This window comes from Amblyraja radiata, chromosome 45 (assembly GCF_010909765.2).
Source record: "Amblyraja radiata isolate CabotCenter1 chromosome 45, sAmbRad1.1.pri, whole genome shotgun sequence".
In the NCBI taxonomy this organism is placed as follows: Eukaryota; Metazoa; Chordata; class Chondrichthyes; order Rajiformes; family Rajidae; genus Amblyraja; species Amblyraja radiata.
Window position 1 is genome coordinate 13,726,285 of NC_046000.1, and position 15,638 is coordinate 13,741,922.

The 15,638-nt window shown below is 48.7% G+C and overlaps 1 protein-coding gene across 3 annotated transcripts; it reads left to right on the top strand.

Annotated features, from left to right (window-relative positions):
• Nucleotides 1-307: 307 nt before the first annotated feature.
• LOC116968608 (forkhead box protein N2-like) lies at nucleotides 308-11,297 on the top strand. 3 transcript variants are annotated; one of them, XM_033015368.1, is made up of 6 exons: nucleotides 308-481; nucleotides 2,874-3,351; nucleotides 6,229-6,317; nucleotides 7,394-7,440; nucleotides 8,427-8,538; nucleotides 10,771-11,296. In XM_033015368.1, the coding sequence occupies exons 2-6, from the start codon at nucleotides 2,911-2,913 to the stop codon at nucleotides 11,153-11,155; spliced, it is 1,074 nt and encodes a 357-aa protein (XP_032871259.1). In that variant the 5' UTR covers nucleotides 308-481; nucleotides 2,874-2,910; the 3' UTR covers nucleotides 11,156-11,296. The 3 variants fall into 3 exon arrangements, with proteins under 3 accessions (XP_032871259.1, XP_032871260.1, XP_032871261.1); XM_033015369.1 differs by having other exon boundaries at nucleotides 7,400-7,440; XM_033015370.1 differs by lacking the exon at nucleotides 8,427-8,538 and having other exon boundaries at nucleotides 10,771-11,297.
• The last annotated feature ends 4,341 nt before the right edge of the window (nucleotides 11,298-15,638 follow it).

A 15,638-nucleotide genomic window follows, 5' to 3' on the forward strand; every position in this document is an offset into this window, starting at 1 on the left:
AAAAAACTTTATTGGCATGATAAAAAAACATTATTATATTGCCAAAGTATAAAACATGACATACATGTTTAAAATGCATAAGTATAAATACAAGTATACAGTGCATGGATACATATGTCCCTGTACATAAACTTGCAATGGGCCTATAGCCCTTTATTGATGCTACACGTTCTTGCAGCTGTAAGCAGTACAACACAATAGCAAGTTTAGCAATTCAATATTCATTTCTTAGCGTTAGTTAATGTCGATTAGTGTGTGCGTATATATGTGCATGTTGGTCATTCACCATCTCTCTCTGCCTCTCTCTCTCTCTCTCTCTCTCTCTCTCTCAATGCTGAGTGTAATGGGAGATGAAGTCTCGCCAGCAATGCCCGTTCCCATGGAAATGCTAAAGGCGGATTTGCAAGCGTCATCGCGGAGGAGCAGCCCCAGCAACGTGCACGAATGAGGGGGAGAGAGAGGGCGAGAGACCGGGCTGCAGGTAAGAAAGCAGCTGAAATCCCTTTGCAACTTCAGCGGCCCAGCTGAGAACCCGTCTGGGACCCGGGTTAAGGACAGCGGCCTCTTCCCACCCCGTGTATAGACTGGCCCGTATAAATCCCCAGCACTAAACACAACCCCTCCCCCCCCCACCCCCCCGTTATCCTTCGGCCGATCAACATGCCCCATCTACACTAGTCCCACCTTCCCGTGCTTGGCCCATATCCTTCTAAACCTATCCTATCCATGTACCTGTCCAAATGTATCTTAAGCATTATGACTAGGGGTCACAGTTTAAGGATAAGAGGGAAGTATTTTAGGACCGAGATGAGAAAATCATTTCTATGAAGAAAGACTGGATAGACTCGGCTTGTACCCGCTGGAATTTAGAAGATTGAGGGGGGAACTTACAAAATTCTTAAGGGGTTGGACAGGCTAGATGCAGGAAGATTGTTCCCGATGTTGGGGAAGTCCAGAACAAGGGGTCACAGTTTAAGGATAAGGGGGGAAATCATTTAGGACCGAGATGAGGAAAACATTTTTCACACAGAGAGTGGTGAATCTGTGGAATTCTCTGCCACAGAAGGTAGTTGAGGCCACAGTTCATTGGCTATATTTAAGAGGGAGTTAGATGTGGCCCTTGTGGCTAAAGGGATCAGGAGGTATGGAGAGAAGGCAGGGATGGGATACTGAGTTGGATGATCAGCCATGATCATATCGAATGGCGGTGCAGGCTCGAAGGGCCGAATGGCCTACTCCTGCACCTATTTTCTATGTTTCTATGATAGTACCAGCCTCAACTACTTCCTCTAGCAGCTTGTTCTATACACCCACCACCCTTTGTGTAGACAAAGTTACTCCTCAGGTTCCTAATATAACCCCCCCCACCCCCCCACCACCTCTTGTTCTCCATTCCCCTACTCTGGGCAAAGGATTCTATGCATCTACCCGATCTATTCCCCTCATGATGTTATACACCTCTATCAGATCACCCCTCATCCTCCTGCGCTCCAAGGAATAGAGTCCTAGTCTGCCCCAACCTCTCCCTGTAGCTCAGGCCATCGAGTCTTGGTAACATCCTCGTAAATCTCTGCACCCTTCCCAGCTTGACATCTTTCCCATATATAACATAGTGGCTTCTCCATGGATGGCCACCATGTCGTGGTGGAGAAGCTTGTGTGGTCCTGAGATCCTGAGAGCGATGCCGTCTGGAGCGACACTCCTGGTAGGGCCACCCATGGCGGTAAGGTCGAGGGGGAGGTCTCTGACAAAGAGCGATCCAAACAAGACCTCAACGGTGGAACAGGCGGAGGACGATGGCTGACCAACGGCTGGGAAGGCGGATGAAGGCTGCAGCAGAAAAGGGTCTCCGGTCGTCTTGGACTCCATGCCACTGGATCCTGACCCAGATCTGTCAAGGACCGTGGGGTGGCTGTCTGTGCACCAGTCTCCCCACGTTAAACCAAGTCACTCACAGGCGTCCTCCACGAGAGGACAGTCAGGCTCGTTTCGAGTGACCGCTGATGATGATAACACAACGACCAAAACTGAACACATCCTCCACATATGGCCTCACCAATGTCTTATACAACTATAACATGACCTCCCAACTATACTCAATAATTTGACTGGGTAAGGCCAATGTGCCGAGATGCCCTTTTTGATTCTTGCTACTGAGGGAGTGCAGCGTAGGTTTACAAGGTTAATTCCCGGGATGGCGGGACTGTCATATGCTGAGAGAATAGAGCGGCTGGGCTTGTACACTCTGGAGTTTAGAAGGATGAGAGGGTATCTCATTGAAACATATAAGATTGTTAAGAGCTTGGACACGCTAGAGGCAGTAAACATGTTCCCGATGTTGGGGGAGTCCAGAACCAGGGGCCACACACAGTTTGTCTAGCCTGTCCAACCCCTTAAGAATTTTGTAAGTTTCTGTAAGATCCCCCCCTCAATCTTCTAAATTCTAGCGAGTACAAGCCGAGTCTATCCAGTCTTTCTTCATATGAAAAAGTCCTGACATCCCAGGAATCAGTCTGGTGAACCTTCTCTGTACTCCCTCTATGGCAAGAATGTCTTTCCTCAGATTAGGAGACCAAAACTGTACGCAATACTCCAGGTGTGGTCTCACCAAGACCCTGTACAACTGCAGTAGAACCTCCCTGCTCCTAGACTCAAATCCTTTTGCTATGAATGCTAACATACCATCTCGGTCCTAAAAGATTTCCCCTTTATCCTTAAACTGTGTGTGGCCCCTTGTTCTGGACTTCCCAAACATCGGGAACAATCTTCCTGCATCTAGCCTGTCCAACCCCTTAAGAATTGTGTAAGTTTCTATAAGAGCTCTACCCTCTGCGCCTCCGTGCCAACCATTTGCTCGTTGTCTTTCTCCTTAGACATTCTCCGCTGTCTCCCTGCCACCGCTGATCAAACATGGAGGGGATGCCACTTGCCCAGGCAGAGGGGACGGATGGGAGCCCCGACCGGCTGCCGATGGGAGGTCAGCGTCCTGGCGGGGGGGAGGACTGGTGGCGATGTCCCCCCACCTCCCCCATCGGTGGCCGGCTGGAGGCCGAGGGAGACGAGGAGCTGACCAGCTTGGACTGGCTGCATGAGGGCAAGAACCTGCTTGGGGGCATGAGGTTGGCTGGCGTGACCTCTGTCGATCCACTGCCTGCCTTGGCTGGACCTGAGGAGAGCCACTGCCCGCTGTCCGTGGCTGTCGAGGATGCATCCCTGCGGCATCTGCCCGTGAAAGAGATTTACAAGTGGATCTTGCAGCAGTATCCTTGTTTAAAGAGGACTCCTGGGGACTGGAAGAAATCAATGAGGCACAACAGGTCGTTCAGGAGAGCGCTGGAACACGGCAGAGAGGTGAACAGCCAGAGTTTAGTTTAGAGATACAGCGCGGAAACCCACCGAACACACGCGCTGACCAGCGATCCCCGCACACTAACATTATCACACACACACACGCACACTAACATTATCACACACACACACGCACACTAACACTATCACACACTCACACGCACACTAACACTATCACACACACACACCCGCACACTAACACTATCACACACACACACCCGCACACTAACACTATCACACACACACACCCGCACACTAACATTATCACACACACACCCGCACACTAACACTATCACACACTCACACACACACACGCACACTAACATTATCACACACACACCCGCACACTAACACTATCACACACACACACCCGCACACTAACATTATCACACACACACCCGCACACTAACACTATCACTATCACACACACACACGCACACTAACATTATCACACACACACCCGCACACTAACACTATCACACACACACCCGCACACTAACATTATCACACACACACCTGCACACTAACACTATCACACACTCACACACACACACACACGCACACACACACACACGCACACTAACACACACACACCTGCACACTAACACTATCACACACTCACACTAACACTATCACACACACACCTGCACACTAACACTATCACACTCACACGCACGCACACACACACACACACACACACACGCACACTAACACACACACACACCTGCACACTAACACTATCACACACTCACACACACGCACACTAACACTATCACACACACACCTGCACACTAACACTATCACACTCACACACACACACACACACACACACACGCACGCACGCACGCACGCACACACACACACGCACACTAACACTATCACACACACACCTGCACACTAACACTATCACACTCACACTCACACACACACACACACACACACACACACACGCACGCACACACACACACACACACACACACACAAGGTTAATTCCCGGGATGGCGGGACTGTCATATGCTGAGAGATGGAGTGGCTGGGCTTGTACACTCTGGAATTTAGAAGGATGAGAGGGTATCTTATTGCAGCATATAAGATTATTAAGGGCTTGAACACGCTGGAGGCAGGAAACATGTTCCCAATGTTGGGGGAGTCCAGAACCAGGGGCCACAGTTTAAGAATAAGGGGTAAGCCATTTAGAACGGAGATGAGGAAACCCTTTTTCACACAGAGAATTCTGTGAAATTCTCTGCCTCAGAGGGCGGTGGAGGCCGGTTCTCTGGATGCTTTCAAAAGAGCTAGATAGGGCTCTTAAAGATAGTGGAGTCGGGGGATATGGGGAGAAGGCAGGAACTGGGTACTGATTGGGGATGATCAGCCATGATCACATGGAATGGCGGTGCTGGCTCGAAGGGCCGAATGGCCTACTGCTGCACCTATTGTCTATTGTCTATTGAGATGCAGACTGGAAACAATCACTTTGGATCGCCAAGTCCCCTGCGACTATTGAGCGCCCGTTCACACTCGTTCCGTGCTATCCCATTTGCACATCGTATACGCCAGGGACATGGGGGTGAAGTAGCGTTTGATTTATCTGGGCCTGTACTCAGTGGCGGACTGGGTCTAAAAATATTGGTTGCCAGGAGACAAAGGGGGCCCACCCACAACTACAATGCTATCATTTAACAGGGGCCCACTTGCCATCGGGCAAGCTGACACCCTGGCCAGCCCTCCACTGCCTGTACTCCCTGGTGTTTAGGGGGGGAGGGGGACCTCAATGAAACTTACCGAATAGTGAAAGGCTTGGATAGAGTGGATGTGGAGAGGATGTTTCCACTAGAGGGAGCGTCTCGGATCAGCAACCACAGCCTATGAATAAAAGGGCATACCTTTAGAAAGGAGACAAGGAGGAATTTCTTTCATCAGATGGTGGTGAATTCATTGGCGCAGACCGATGTGGAGGGCAAATCACCGGGTATTTTTAGAGCAGGCATTTGATTAGATCGAGTGTCAAAGGTTACGGGGAGAAGAGAGAGAGTCAAGAGAGTTCTTATTGTCATTTATCCCAGATAGGACAATGAAATTCTTGCTTGCTGCAGCACAACAGAATATGTAAACATAATACAGAACAGGAGATAAAAGTCCAGTGTGTCTCTATACCATAGACCCATTATATACACAATAAATAAACAGATTCAGTGCGCAATAGGCTGTGTTTAAGAAGGAACTGCAGATGCTGGACAATTGAAGGTAGACAAAAGTGCTGGAGAAACTCAGCGGGTGCAGCAGCATCTATGGAGCGAAGGAAATAGGCAACGTTTCGGGCCGAAACCCAGAAGGGTTTTGGCCCGAAACGTTGCCTATTTCCAGAAGGATTTCGGGCCCGAAACGTTGCCTATTTCCAGAAGGGTTTCGGGCCCGAAACGTTGCCTATTTCCAGAAGGATTTCGGGCCCGAAACGTTGCTTATTTCCTTCGCTCCATAGATGCTGCCGCACCCGCTCTGTTTCTCCAGCACTTTTGTCTTCCTAAGTGCAATAGGCTGTTATTGTTCAGAGTTTGTTTGAAGTCGTGTTTAATAGCCTGCTGGCTGTGGGGAAGTAGCTGTTCCTGAACCTGGGTGTTCCCGATTTCAAGCTCCTGTACCTTCTTCCCGATGGCAACGGAGAGATGAGTGTGTGGCCAGGATGGTGTGGGTCTTTGATGGCGTTGGCTGCCTTTTTGAGGCAGCGACTGGCAGAGAAGGTAGGAGAATGGAGTTGAGAGGGAAAGATAGATCAGCCGGGGTAGACTTGATGGGCCGAATGGCCTAATTCTGCGCCTATGACATATGAAATGATTGGAACTCCAAGATCTGAAGCTCCCACTCTTGTTCTGTTCACAGGCTTTGGGTAAAGGTTCCTTCTGGTCCATTGACACGGAATCCGTATCAGGTCTGCTGCAGGCCATCAGGAAGAGAAGCCCCAGTCTCAGGTAGGAGCGGTCAGAGAAGTGGTCAGCGTGCACTAAATCATTCCAACATGGGCGAGAGGACAGACATCGTACCCATCCAGCCGTCTCCTGAACCATGTTATAGGAAAGATATTGTCCAGCTTGAGAGGGGATCAGAAAAGATTCACGAGGATGTTGCCAGGACTAGAGGGTGTGAGCTACAGGGAGAGGTTGAGTAGGCTTGGAGCGCAGGAGGATGAAGGGTGACCTTATAGAGGTGTACAAGATCATGAGAGGAATAGATCGGGTAGATGCACAGAGTATTTTACCCACAGTAGGGGAATCGGGGACCAGAGGACATTAAGGTTCAAGGTGAAGGGGAAAAGATTTAATAGGAATCTGAGGGGTAACCTTTTCCGCACAAACTCGCGTTCTGGCCAGATGCCTGTAGATTGGTGTCACTCATGGGCTTATTAGAGAGCTCTCTCTCTATTAAACTAGTGGTATGCATGCTGAGATGAAAGCTCTTGGAGTTACCTCTGCAGAGCTGCTAGTAAAAGTCTATGGATTCTAATCACTGTGATGATCAGAGCCTGATCATTATCCCACTTCTGACACCATGTGCGATAAAGGTGATTAGAATCCATAGTCGTGTATTAGCAACTCTGCAGAGGTCAGCCTGATCTTTAGTCAACAATGCCTGAATTGATATGTTGGTTGGATCGGTGTCGAATCTCCCAATAACACTATCTCTCCTCTCCTCTCTATCTCTCTCTCTCTCTCATCTCTCTCTCTCCTCTCTCTCTCTTCTATCTATCTCTATAACTCTCTCTAACTCTCTCTCCTCTCTCTCTATCTATCTCTCTCTCTCTCTATCTCTCCTCTCTCTCTCCCCTCTCTCTCATCTCTCTCTATATATATATATCTCCTCTCTCTATCTCTCTCTCTCTTCTATCTCTCTCTCTCTTCTCTCTCCTCTCTCTCTCTCTCTCTCTCTCCTCTCTCTCCATCTCTCTCTCTTCTAACTCTCTCTCTCCTCTCTCTGTACCTCTGTCTCTCTCTCCTCTCTCTCTCTCCCTCTCTCTCTCTCTCCCTCTCTATCTCTTTCTCTCTCTCTGTTCCAGCACCACGGATCTGCAGAACCCATGCTACAACCAGCGCACAGGTGAGTTGTTCGGGACAGGTGAGCTGTATAATCTAGTGCGCTGGAACCCTCTCCAGTCTGACAGGCAGTGAAGGAAACCAACCATTCTCCTCCCTCCCCCCTCCCCCCGTATCTTTCACGCCCCTCCCCCACCGTCCTGACAACTGGGGCGGCACGGTGGAACAGCGGTAGACTTGCTGCCTCACAGCGCCAGAGACCCAGGTTCGATCCTGACTACGGGTTCTGTCTGTACGGAGTTTGCACGTTCTCCCCGTGACCTGCGTGGATTCTCCGGTTTCCTCCCACACTCCAAAGACGTGCAGGTTTATAGGCTAATTGGCGTGTGTGTAATTGTAAATTGTCCTTATTGTGTACAGGATAGCGTTAGTGTGCGGGGATCGCTGGTCGGGGCAGACTCGATGGGCTGAAGGGCCTGTTTCTGCGCTGTAGCTCTAAACCAAACTAAACTGAACTAAATTGCTTTAAGGTTGAGGATAATAGATAATAGACAATAGGTTCAAGAGAAGGCCATTCGGCCCTTTGAGCCAGCACCGTCATTCACTATGATCATGGCTGATCGTCCACAATCAGGTAGACAAAAATGCTGGAGAAACTCAGCGGGTGAGGCAGCATCTATGGAGTGAAGGAAATAGGTGACGTTTCGGGTCGAGACATTTCTTCAGACAATCAGTCCACAATCAGTACCCCGTTCCTGCCTTAACCCCATATCCCTTGGCTCCGCTATCTATAAGAGCTCTATCTAACTCTCTCTTGAAAGCATCCAGATAATTGGCCTCCACCGCCTTCTGAGGCAGAGAATTCCACAGACTCACAACTCTCTAGGTGGAAAACTTTTCCTCATCTCCGTTCTAAATGGCCGACAGCCTTATTCTTAAACTGTGTGTGGCCCCTGGTTCTGGACTCCCCCAGAATAGAGGCAACACAGGATATAGGCAACACAATAACAGGATCCCAGCTCTGATTCTGACCTTATTTCCATTCTTCAGATGGACGAGGCCAGGAACAGCTCCCCGTCTCTGGTCTAGACAGCAACACATCTGCACTCAGCCCAGATGCAACTGATACGACCTCCAGTGGAGAGCATGCCCAAACAAACAGGTACTGCACCAATTTCTGGTTGGCCCATTACAGGAAAGATGTAACGGCTTTGGAAAGGGTACAGACGAGATTTGCCTGGATGAGAGGGTGTCAGCTACAGGGAGAGGTTGGATAGACTTGGATTGTTTTCTCTGGAACACCAGAGGTTGAGAGGAGACTTTATTATTATTATTATTATTATTATTATTATTATTATTATTAAGGGAGTACAGAGAAGGTTCACCAGACTGATTCCTGGGATGTCAGGACTTTCATATGAAGAAAGACTGGATAGACTCGGCTTGTACTCGCTAGAATTTAGAAGATTGAGGGGGGGATCTTATAGAAACTTACAACATTCTTAAGGGGTTAGACAGGCTAGATGCAGGAAGATTGTTCCCGATGTTGGGGAAGTCCAGAACAAGGGGCCACACAGTTTAAGGATAAGGGGGAAGTCTTTTAGGACCGAGATGGGAAAAACATTTTTTTCACACACAGAGAGTGGTGAATCTGTGGAATTCTCTGCCACAGAAGGTAGTTGAGGCCACAGTTCATTGGCTATATTTAAGAGGGAGTTAGATGTGGCTCTTGTGGCTAAAGGGATCAGGGGGTATGGAGAGAAGGCAGGGATGGGATACTGAGTTGGATGATCAGCCATGATCATATTGAATGGCGGTGCAGGCTCGAAGGGCCGAATGGCCTCTACTACTGCACCTATTTTCTATGTTTCTATGTTTAGTATTTTCGGAGTCATTCGTAACTGTCACTGTATGTCATAGAAACATAGAAAATAGGTGCAGGAGGTGGCCATTCGGCCCTTCGAGCCAGCACCGCCATTCATTGTAATCATGGCTTACCATGACTCATGTCATGTTACTTGTGGGCAGAGCACCAAGGCAAATTCCTTGTATGTGAATACTTGGCCAATAAACTAACTTACTTACTTAGAAGTGTATATAATTATGAAAGGCATAGATAAGGTAGGCAGTCAGAACATTTTAACCAGACTGGAAATGTCTAACATTAAAGGGCATAGTTATAAGGCAGCGTTTCTCAACCTTTTTACCCTTGTGGAACCCTTGAAATAATTTTCATGTCTTGGGGAACCCCGACTTAAAAATTATTATATATCTTTACTAATCTCTTACTTTCTCTTTTATAAACTTAAAGCTCATAAGGCGAACATAATATCTTTTTCTGATAACTGGTAGTACAACGATCTGGGTGGGGGAGTGACGGAGAGAGGGGGAATGCAAGGGTTTCTTAAAGTTAGAAATATCAATCTTCTGACCGCTGGGTTATAAGGTGGCCAAGCAAAATATGAATAGGGTGTCAGAAGATGAGAGGAAGTGACTGCAGAAGTGGACCGACATGTGGGGGGACGAGGTAGCGGGGATGGGATACAAGGAACTGCAGATGCTGGAATCTTGAGCAAGTGTTGGATGAACTCAGCGGGTCAGTCGGCATCAGTGGAGGGAATGGACGGGACACGTTTCGGGTCAGGGGAGGGGATGGTGAACTAATTCCATGCCTTCATCTCCTCCCGACTGGACTATTGCAACTCACTTCTCCTTGGCATCAGCTCTACCTACATCAACCGACTCCAACTGGTCCAGAACGCAGCCGCCCGACTCATCACCCACACCAAATCCTGGCATCACATCACTCCAGTCCTCAAACAACTTCAATGGCTTCCCATCTCCCACCAGATCACCTACAAAATCCTGATCCTCACCTACAAAGCCCTCCACCATCTGGCCCCCCCCATATCTCACTGACCTCCTCTCCCCCTACCAACCCTCACGGTCCCTCAGATCCACATCAGCCGGTCTCCTCTCCATCCACAAGTCCAACCTCCGCAGTTTTGGGGACAGAGCCTTCTCCAGGGGAGCTCCCAGGCTCTGGAACTCCCTCCCCCAACTGATCCGCAATTCCGTGTCCCTCACCATCTTCCAGTCCCGCCTCAAGACCCATCTCTTCACCTCTGCCTATCCTTAGCCCCACGTCCCCCTCCCTTTTCATCTGTGCATTAATTGCCTCATATTGTGTTTTGAACTGAATTCTGTCTTTACTTTGTGTACTAGTCATGTCTCTACTATTTATTTCATTCCGCTTACATGTTTTTCCTCTACTTGCTAAATTTTTGTAAGGTGTCCTTGAGACTCTTGATAGGCGCCCATAAATAAAATTTATTATTATTATTATTATTAATTCCTGTCTGATGGCCTGATATTTCCTTCCCCTTCTCTCCAGCTGTGACCCAGCATCTCGTCCAGTCTGGTCTGACGTCTGCCTGGCCAGACGGCCAGCGTCCGTCTCCAACGGTGACCACAACTACAGCTTGGCCGGGGGGGGCGGCGAGCGGCATCTCCGGGTGGCGGCGCCAGACAGGACCGTGCCCGCCCGGGGCGGCGGTGACGACGGCAGCGAGGGATTCGTCAGCGGCGGCGAGTCGGGGACGGAGGACGAGGGGGCCGAGGACTCGCTGGCAGACAGCGGCTACGTCCCGCTCGGCACCCGGACCCCCAGCACCGCGGGGAGCGGACCCCGTCTCGAGGGGTGGGATGCGCTGGGAATCGACGAGGAGTTACGGGAGGTGGCGGGAAGCCTGCTCAACCTGGCTGGGATCCATCGCTGAACGGGAGCCTGGAGAATGGGGGGGCGGGGAAGAATAATAGGCAGCTGTGAATTCTCACTAGGCCTCACCAGTTTAAGGATAAGGGGGAAATCTTTTAGGACCGAGATGAGAAAAACATTTTTCACACAGAGAGTGGTGAATCTGTGGAATTCTCTGCCACAGAAGGTAGTTGAGGCCAGTTCATTGGCTATATTTAAGAGGGAGTTAGATGTGGCCCTTGTGGCTAAAGGGATCAGGGGGTATGGAGAGAAGGCAGGTACAGGATTCTGAGTTGGATGATCAGCCATGATCATATTGAATGGCGGTGCAGGCTGGAGGGGCCAAATGGCCTCTACTCCTGCACCTATTGTCTATGTTTCTACCATGGGGGATCTCTGTATTAATAGCCGTCCCTCCCCCCAGCTCCCTGCAAGCCTGGACAACCACACCTGACTAGGAAGGTTCAACTCAATACCCCACTAGACAATGCTCCCACCTTCTTCTCCATTGCACCAGGCAGCCCCATCTTATTCTTCCAACTGAATCACAAACGGAGAAATATCTTAAACATCTGCTGCCATCCTCTTCCTTGACCAACCCCCTTCTTTCCATCCACGGATCTCGAGGATGTTGCCAGGACTCGAGGGTGTGAGCTATCGGGAGAAGTTGGGCAGGCTGAGATTCTATTCCTTGGAGCGCAGAAGGCTGAGGAGTGATCCTACACAGCTGTATAAAATCATGAGGAGAATCGATGAGATGACGAGTCTTTTACTTATGGGTAAGGGATTTAAAAACCAGGGGACATAGGTTTAAAGTAAGAGGGTAAAGATTTAATAGGAACCTGAGGGGCAACTTTTTTACACAGTTAGTTTAGTTTATTGTCACATGGCTTTTGTGGGGTGCTAACCTGGCAGCTGAAAGATAATAAATGATATATGATAAGGGAATAACGTTTAGTGCAAGGTAAAGCCAGCCAAGTTTGATCAAAGATAGTCCAAGGATCACCAAAGAAGTAGATGGTAGTTCAGCACTGCTCTCTGGTTGTGGTAGGATGATCCAGTTGCCTGATAACAGCCGGGATGAAACTGCCCCTGAATCTAGAGGTGGATAAAAATGCTGGAGAAACTCAGTTCTTTCTTAAACCTTGAGTTGCACCAGCACTTTGTGTCTTTTTCTTTGTAAACCAGCAACTGCAGTTCATTTGTTTCAACATTTATAAGACACTTGGGCAGATGCATGGGCAGGAATGATTTAGAGGTCTGTGAGCCAAACACGGGACTAGGTCAGATGGGACATCTTGCTTGGCGTGGACGAGTTTGGGCCAAAGATCTTGTTTCCATGCTGCGTGTCTCTATGACTCCGGCTTGCTCTATGTGGGCTCAAGGCAGAGGTAGGAAGGAGTCTGGACTTTGCGTACACTGATGTAATTGATATGGGCAGTGACATACGCATACAGACGTGGTCAGACAAGCCTGTGGAAGTAGACGCCACCAGATTCACACACATAGAGACACCTATGAACATTCAAGATTCAAGAGAGTTTATTGTCATGTGTCCCTGATAGTAAGTAAGTAAGTTTTATTTATATAGCACGTTTTAAGTCAACTCGCATTGACACCAAAATGCTTTACATAAAATAGACAATAAGTTTCCATACAAACCAGAGAAAAAGGTTAAAAAAATAAAGAAAATGGACACAACACATAGAGTTCAACACAAACGTCCCCCCCCCCAGCAGAATCAAAAATTTCCACTGTGGGGAAAGGCACCAGAAAGTTAAGTCCTCTTCCTCTGTGAAACACCCGAGGTCGGGGCCCATTTGTGGCCTTGCAGCCAGTCCGATGATTTTCAGGGCCCTCTTGCCGAGAAGATGGAACTCCGGCGTCGGGTGAAACATTCCTCAGCGACTTGGAAAGTCTGGAGCGGCTGCCTCCTCCCCGGAGACCGGAGACCGGGGCACTCGTAGTCCTCAGGCCGCGCCGGTTGGAGCTCCGACCCCGGCGAACTCGATCCCAGGTTCCGCGGCGCTCCAAATCCAGCGCCGCCCACGGCCGGACGCCCGCAGCCACAGCTCCACGATGTTGGGAGTCGGCGGCCACAGCGCTCCGGAGCTCACCGCACGGCGACCCGGTAAGGCATCGCCCGCTCCGTGTTGGTATCCCTGCACTGCACCGCAGCCGAAGCTGTAGTCCCGGCCGGTCCCGACAGGAAACGCCGCTCCATTCTCGATGGTAGGCCGCGAGGACGGGGCGAAGAAGCAGCTCGGAGGGATGCTGCCTCTCCGACCAGGTAGGGGACTAAGAAATAAAGTTTCCCCCTTCCCCACCACATAAAAGACCTCCAGCTAACATTTTTAACAGGACCTAAAATTAAAAAAAGGTGAAGAGACGGACTGCGGGCAGGCTGCCATACACAAACGGCGCCCACTCCTGCACATCCGCCATCTTGGATAGGACAATGAAATTCTTGCTTTGCTTCAGCACAACAGAACATAGTGGGCATTGACTACAGAACAGATCAGTGTGTCCATATACACACTGTATAAATATATCGGGTGAATTCACGAAAGGTCACTGGGTCATAGGTCTTCACGCACGGAGCTGAAGGGAAAATAACAGCGGAAGTTGTTGGCCGTGCAGATATAAAGATAGAAAATATCGGGAATTATCGCGTTTGCTCGCTGCATTTCATCAAAACATCAATAATGCCTTAGTTTTGATGAAATGCAGCGAGCAAACGCGATAAATCCCGATATTTTCTATCTTTATATCTGCACGGCCAACAACTTCCGCTGTTATTTTCCCTTCAGCTCCCTCTTCTCTTTACCTTCATTTTTCTTCATCTTTGGAACTCTAAAGTAGGATAGCTGTGTCTCACGGTCACCCCGACTTGCACAGTTATTTACAGCGCACAAATTAACCGTTTTCGCGGTTTTTAACAGGTTTGAAAGTGCGCGTTTCCAGCATCAATAACATGTACCGGAAGTGACGTATGTAACCCAGTTGGATTTTGTGGCTTCGTGCATGAAGACCTATGACCCAATGACATTTCGTGAAATCATCTATACACACATGAATAAATAAACTGATCAAGTGCAAATAACAGATAATGGGTTATTAAAGTTCAGAGTTTTGTCCGAGCCAAGTTAACATTCATGTAGACTCATGATGGACACAAAATGCTGGATGTATCCAGAGATTTGTGATTATTGTGTGTTTTTGTCATTTTTACTATATGTAGGACTGCAAGGCAACAAAATTTCGTTCAGACCACAAGGTCTGAATGACAATAAAGGCTACTTTGACTTTGTCTTTGACTTTGAGATGCTGCCTGTCCCGCTGAGTTACTCCAGCATTTTGTGTCTATGCATCTGCAGTTCCTTCCTACACGTGTAGACTCGTGGGCAGATGTACGAATCCACATGCACACGAATATTGATGGGGGTTGAGCAGACACAGACACGATGGGCCGAGTGGTCTCGACCTGTGCCACAGATCTCGATGATTTCACAAACTGTGGATTTCTGCTCTGACTGGGCACAAGGCACAGGGGGGCATTTCTGTTTACTCATCTCACTGAACATTCAAAATAAGATCAGTGGTACAGTGTCGTTCACAGCCACATCAGACATTGCCGTCAGTGGGTCAATCGGTGTCGCTGTTAATAACAACGGCCACGTTACAACAAAACATTTTTTTTTTAAATTTCAAAATAGACTTTATTCGTAATAAATATATACAATACAGGAACCAAATTAATTTCACTTGCACTTTACGTGCAATGTGACGAATAAAACTGATTGTATTGTATTGTATTACACAACTCGAAGGCAACAGCATTTCGTTCAGACCGAAAAAGGACAATCTAATCTAATCTAATCTAAACTCCATCCGACATTCTCGGAAGCTATGCTTACATTCAATACTATACACTGGCGTGGAGTCCCTTCCCTTATTTTTGAGGGGCGTCTCCACCACACCCTGCCCCCATGTCCAGCACCAGAAGAACCGCACTCTGTGGGCTTCCCCCACCGAGCCTTGGTGTTGGCTGCAACGAGCTTCAGTGCGTCCCTCAGCGCGTACTCCTGCAGTCTGCAACATAGAAAATAGGTGCAGGAGTAGGCCATTCGGCCCTTCGAGCCTGCACCGCCATTCAATATGATCATGGCTGATCATTCAATTCAGTATCCCATCCTTGCCTTCTCTCCATACCCCCTGATCCCTTTAGCCACAAGGGCCAGATCTAACTCCCTCTTAAATATAGCCAATGAACTGTGGCCTCAACTACCTTCTGTGGCAGAGAATTCCACAGATTCACCACTCTCTGTGTGAAAAATGTTTTTCTCATCTCGGTCCTAAAAGATTTCCCCCTTATCCTTAAACCCCTTGTTCTGGACTTCCCCAACATCGGGAACAATCTTCCTGCATCTAACCTGTCCAACCCCTTAAGAATTTTGTAAGTTTCTGTAAGATCCCCCCCCTCAATCTTCTAAATTCTAGCGAGT

What these genes read in the sequence shown, in the direction of transcription:
- LOC116968608 (XM_033015368.1), top strand. Translation starts at nt 2,911, where the DNA reads ATGGAGGGGATGCCACTTGCCCAGGCAGAGGGGACGGATGGGAGCCCC. An exon ending in ATGCTACAACCAGCGCACAG is followed by an intron (nt 7,441 to 8,426) that starts GTGAGTTGTTCG and finishes TCCATTCTTCAG; the next exon opens with ATGGACGAGGCCAGGAACAG. An exon ending in GAGCATGCCCAAACAAACAG is followed by an intron (nt 8,539 to 10,770) that starts GTACTGCACCAA and finishes CCTTCTCTCCAG; the next exon opens with CTGTGACCCAGCATCTCGTC.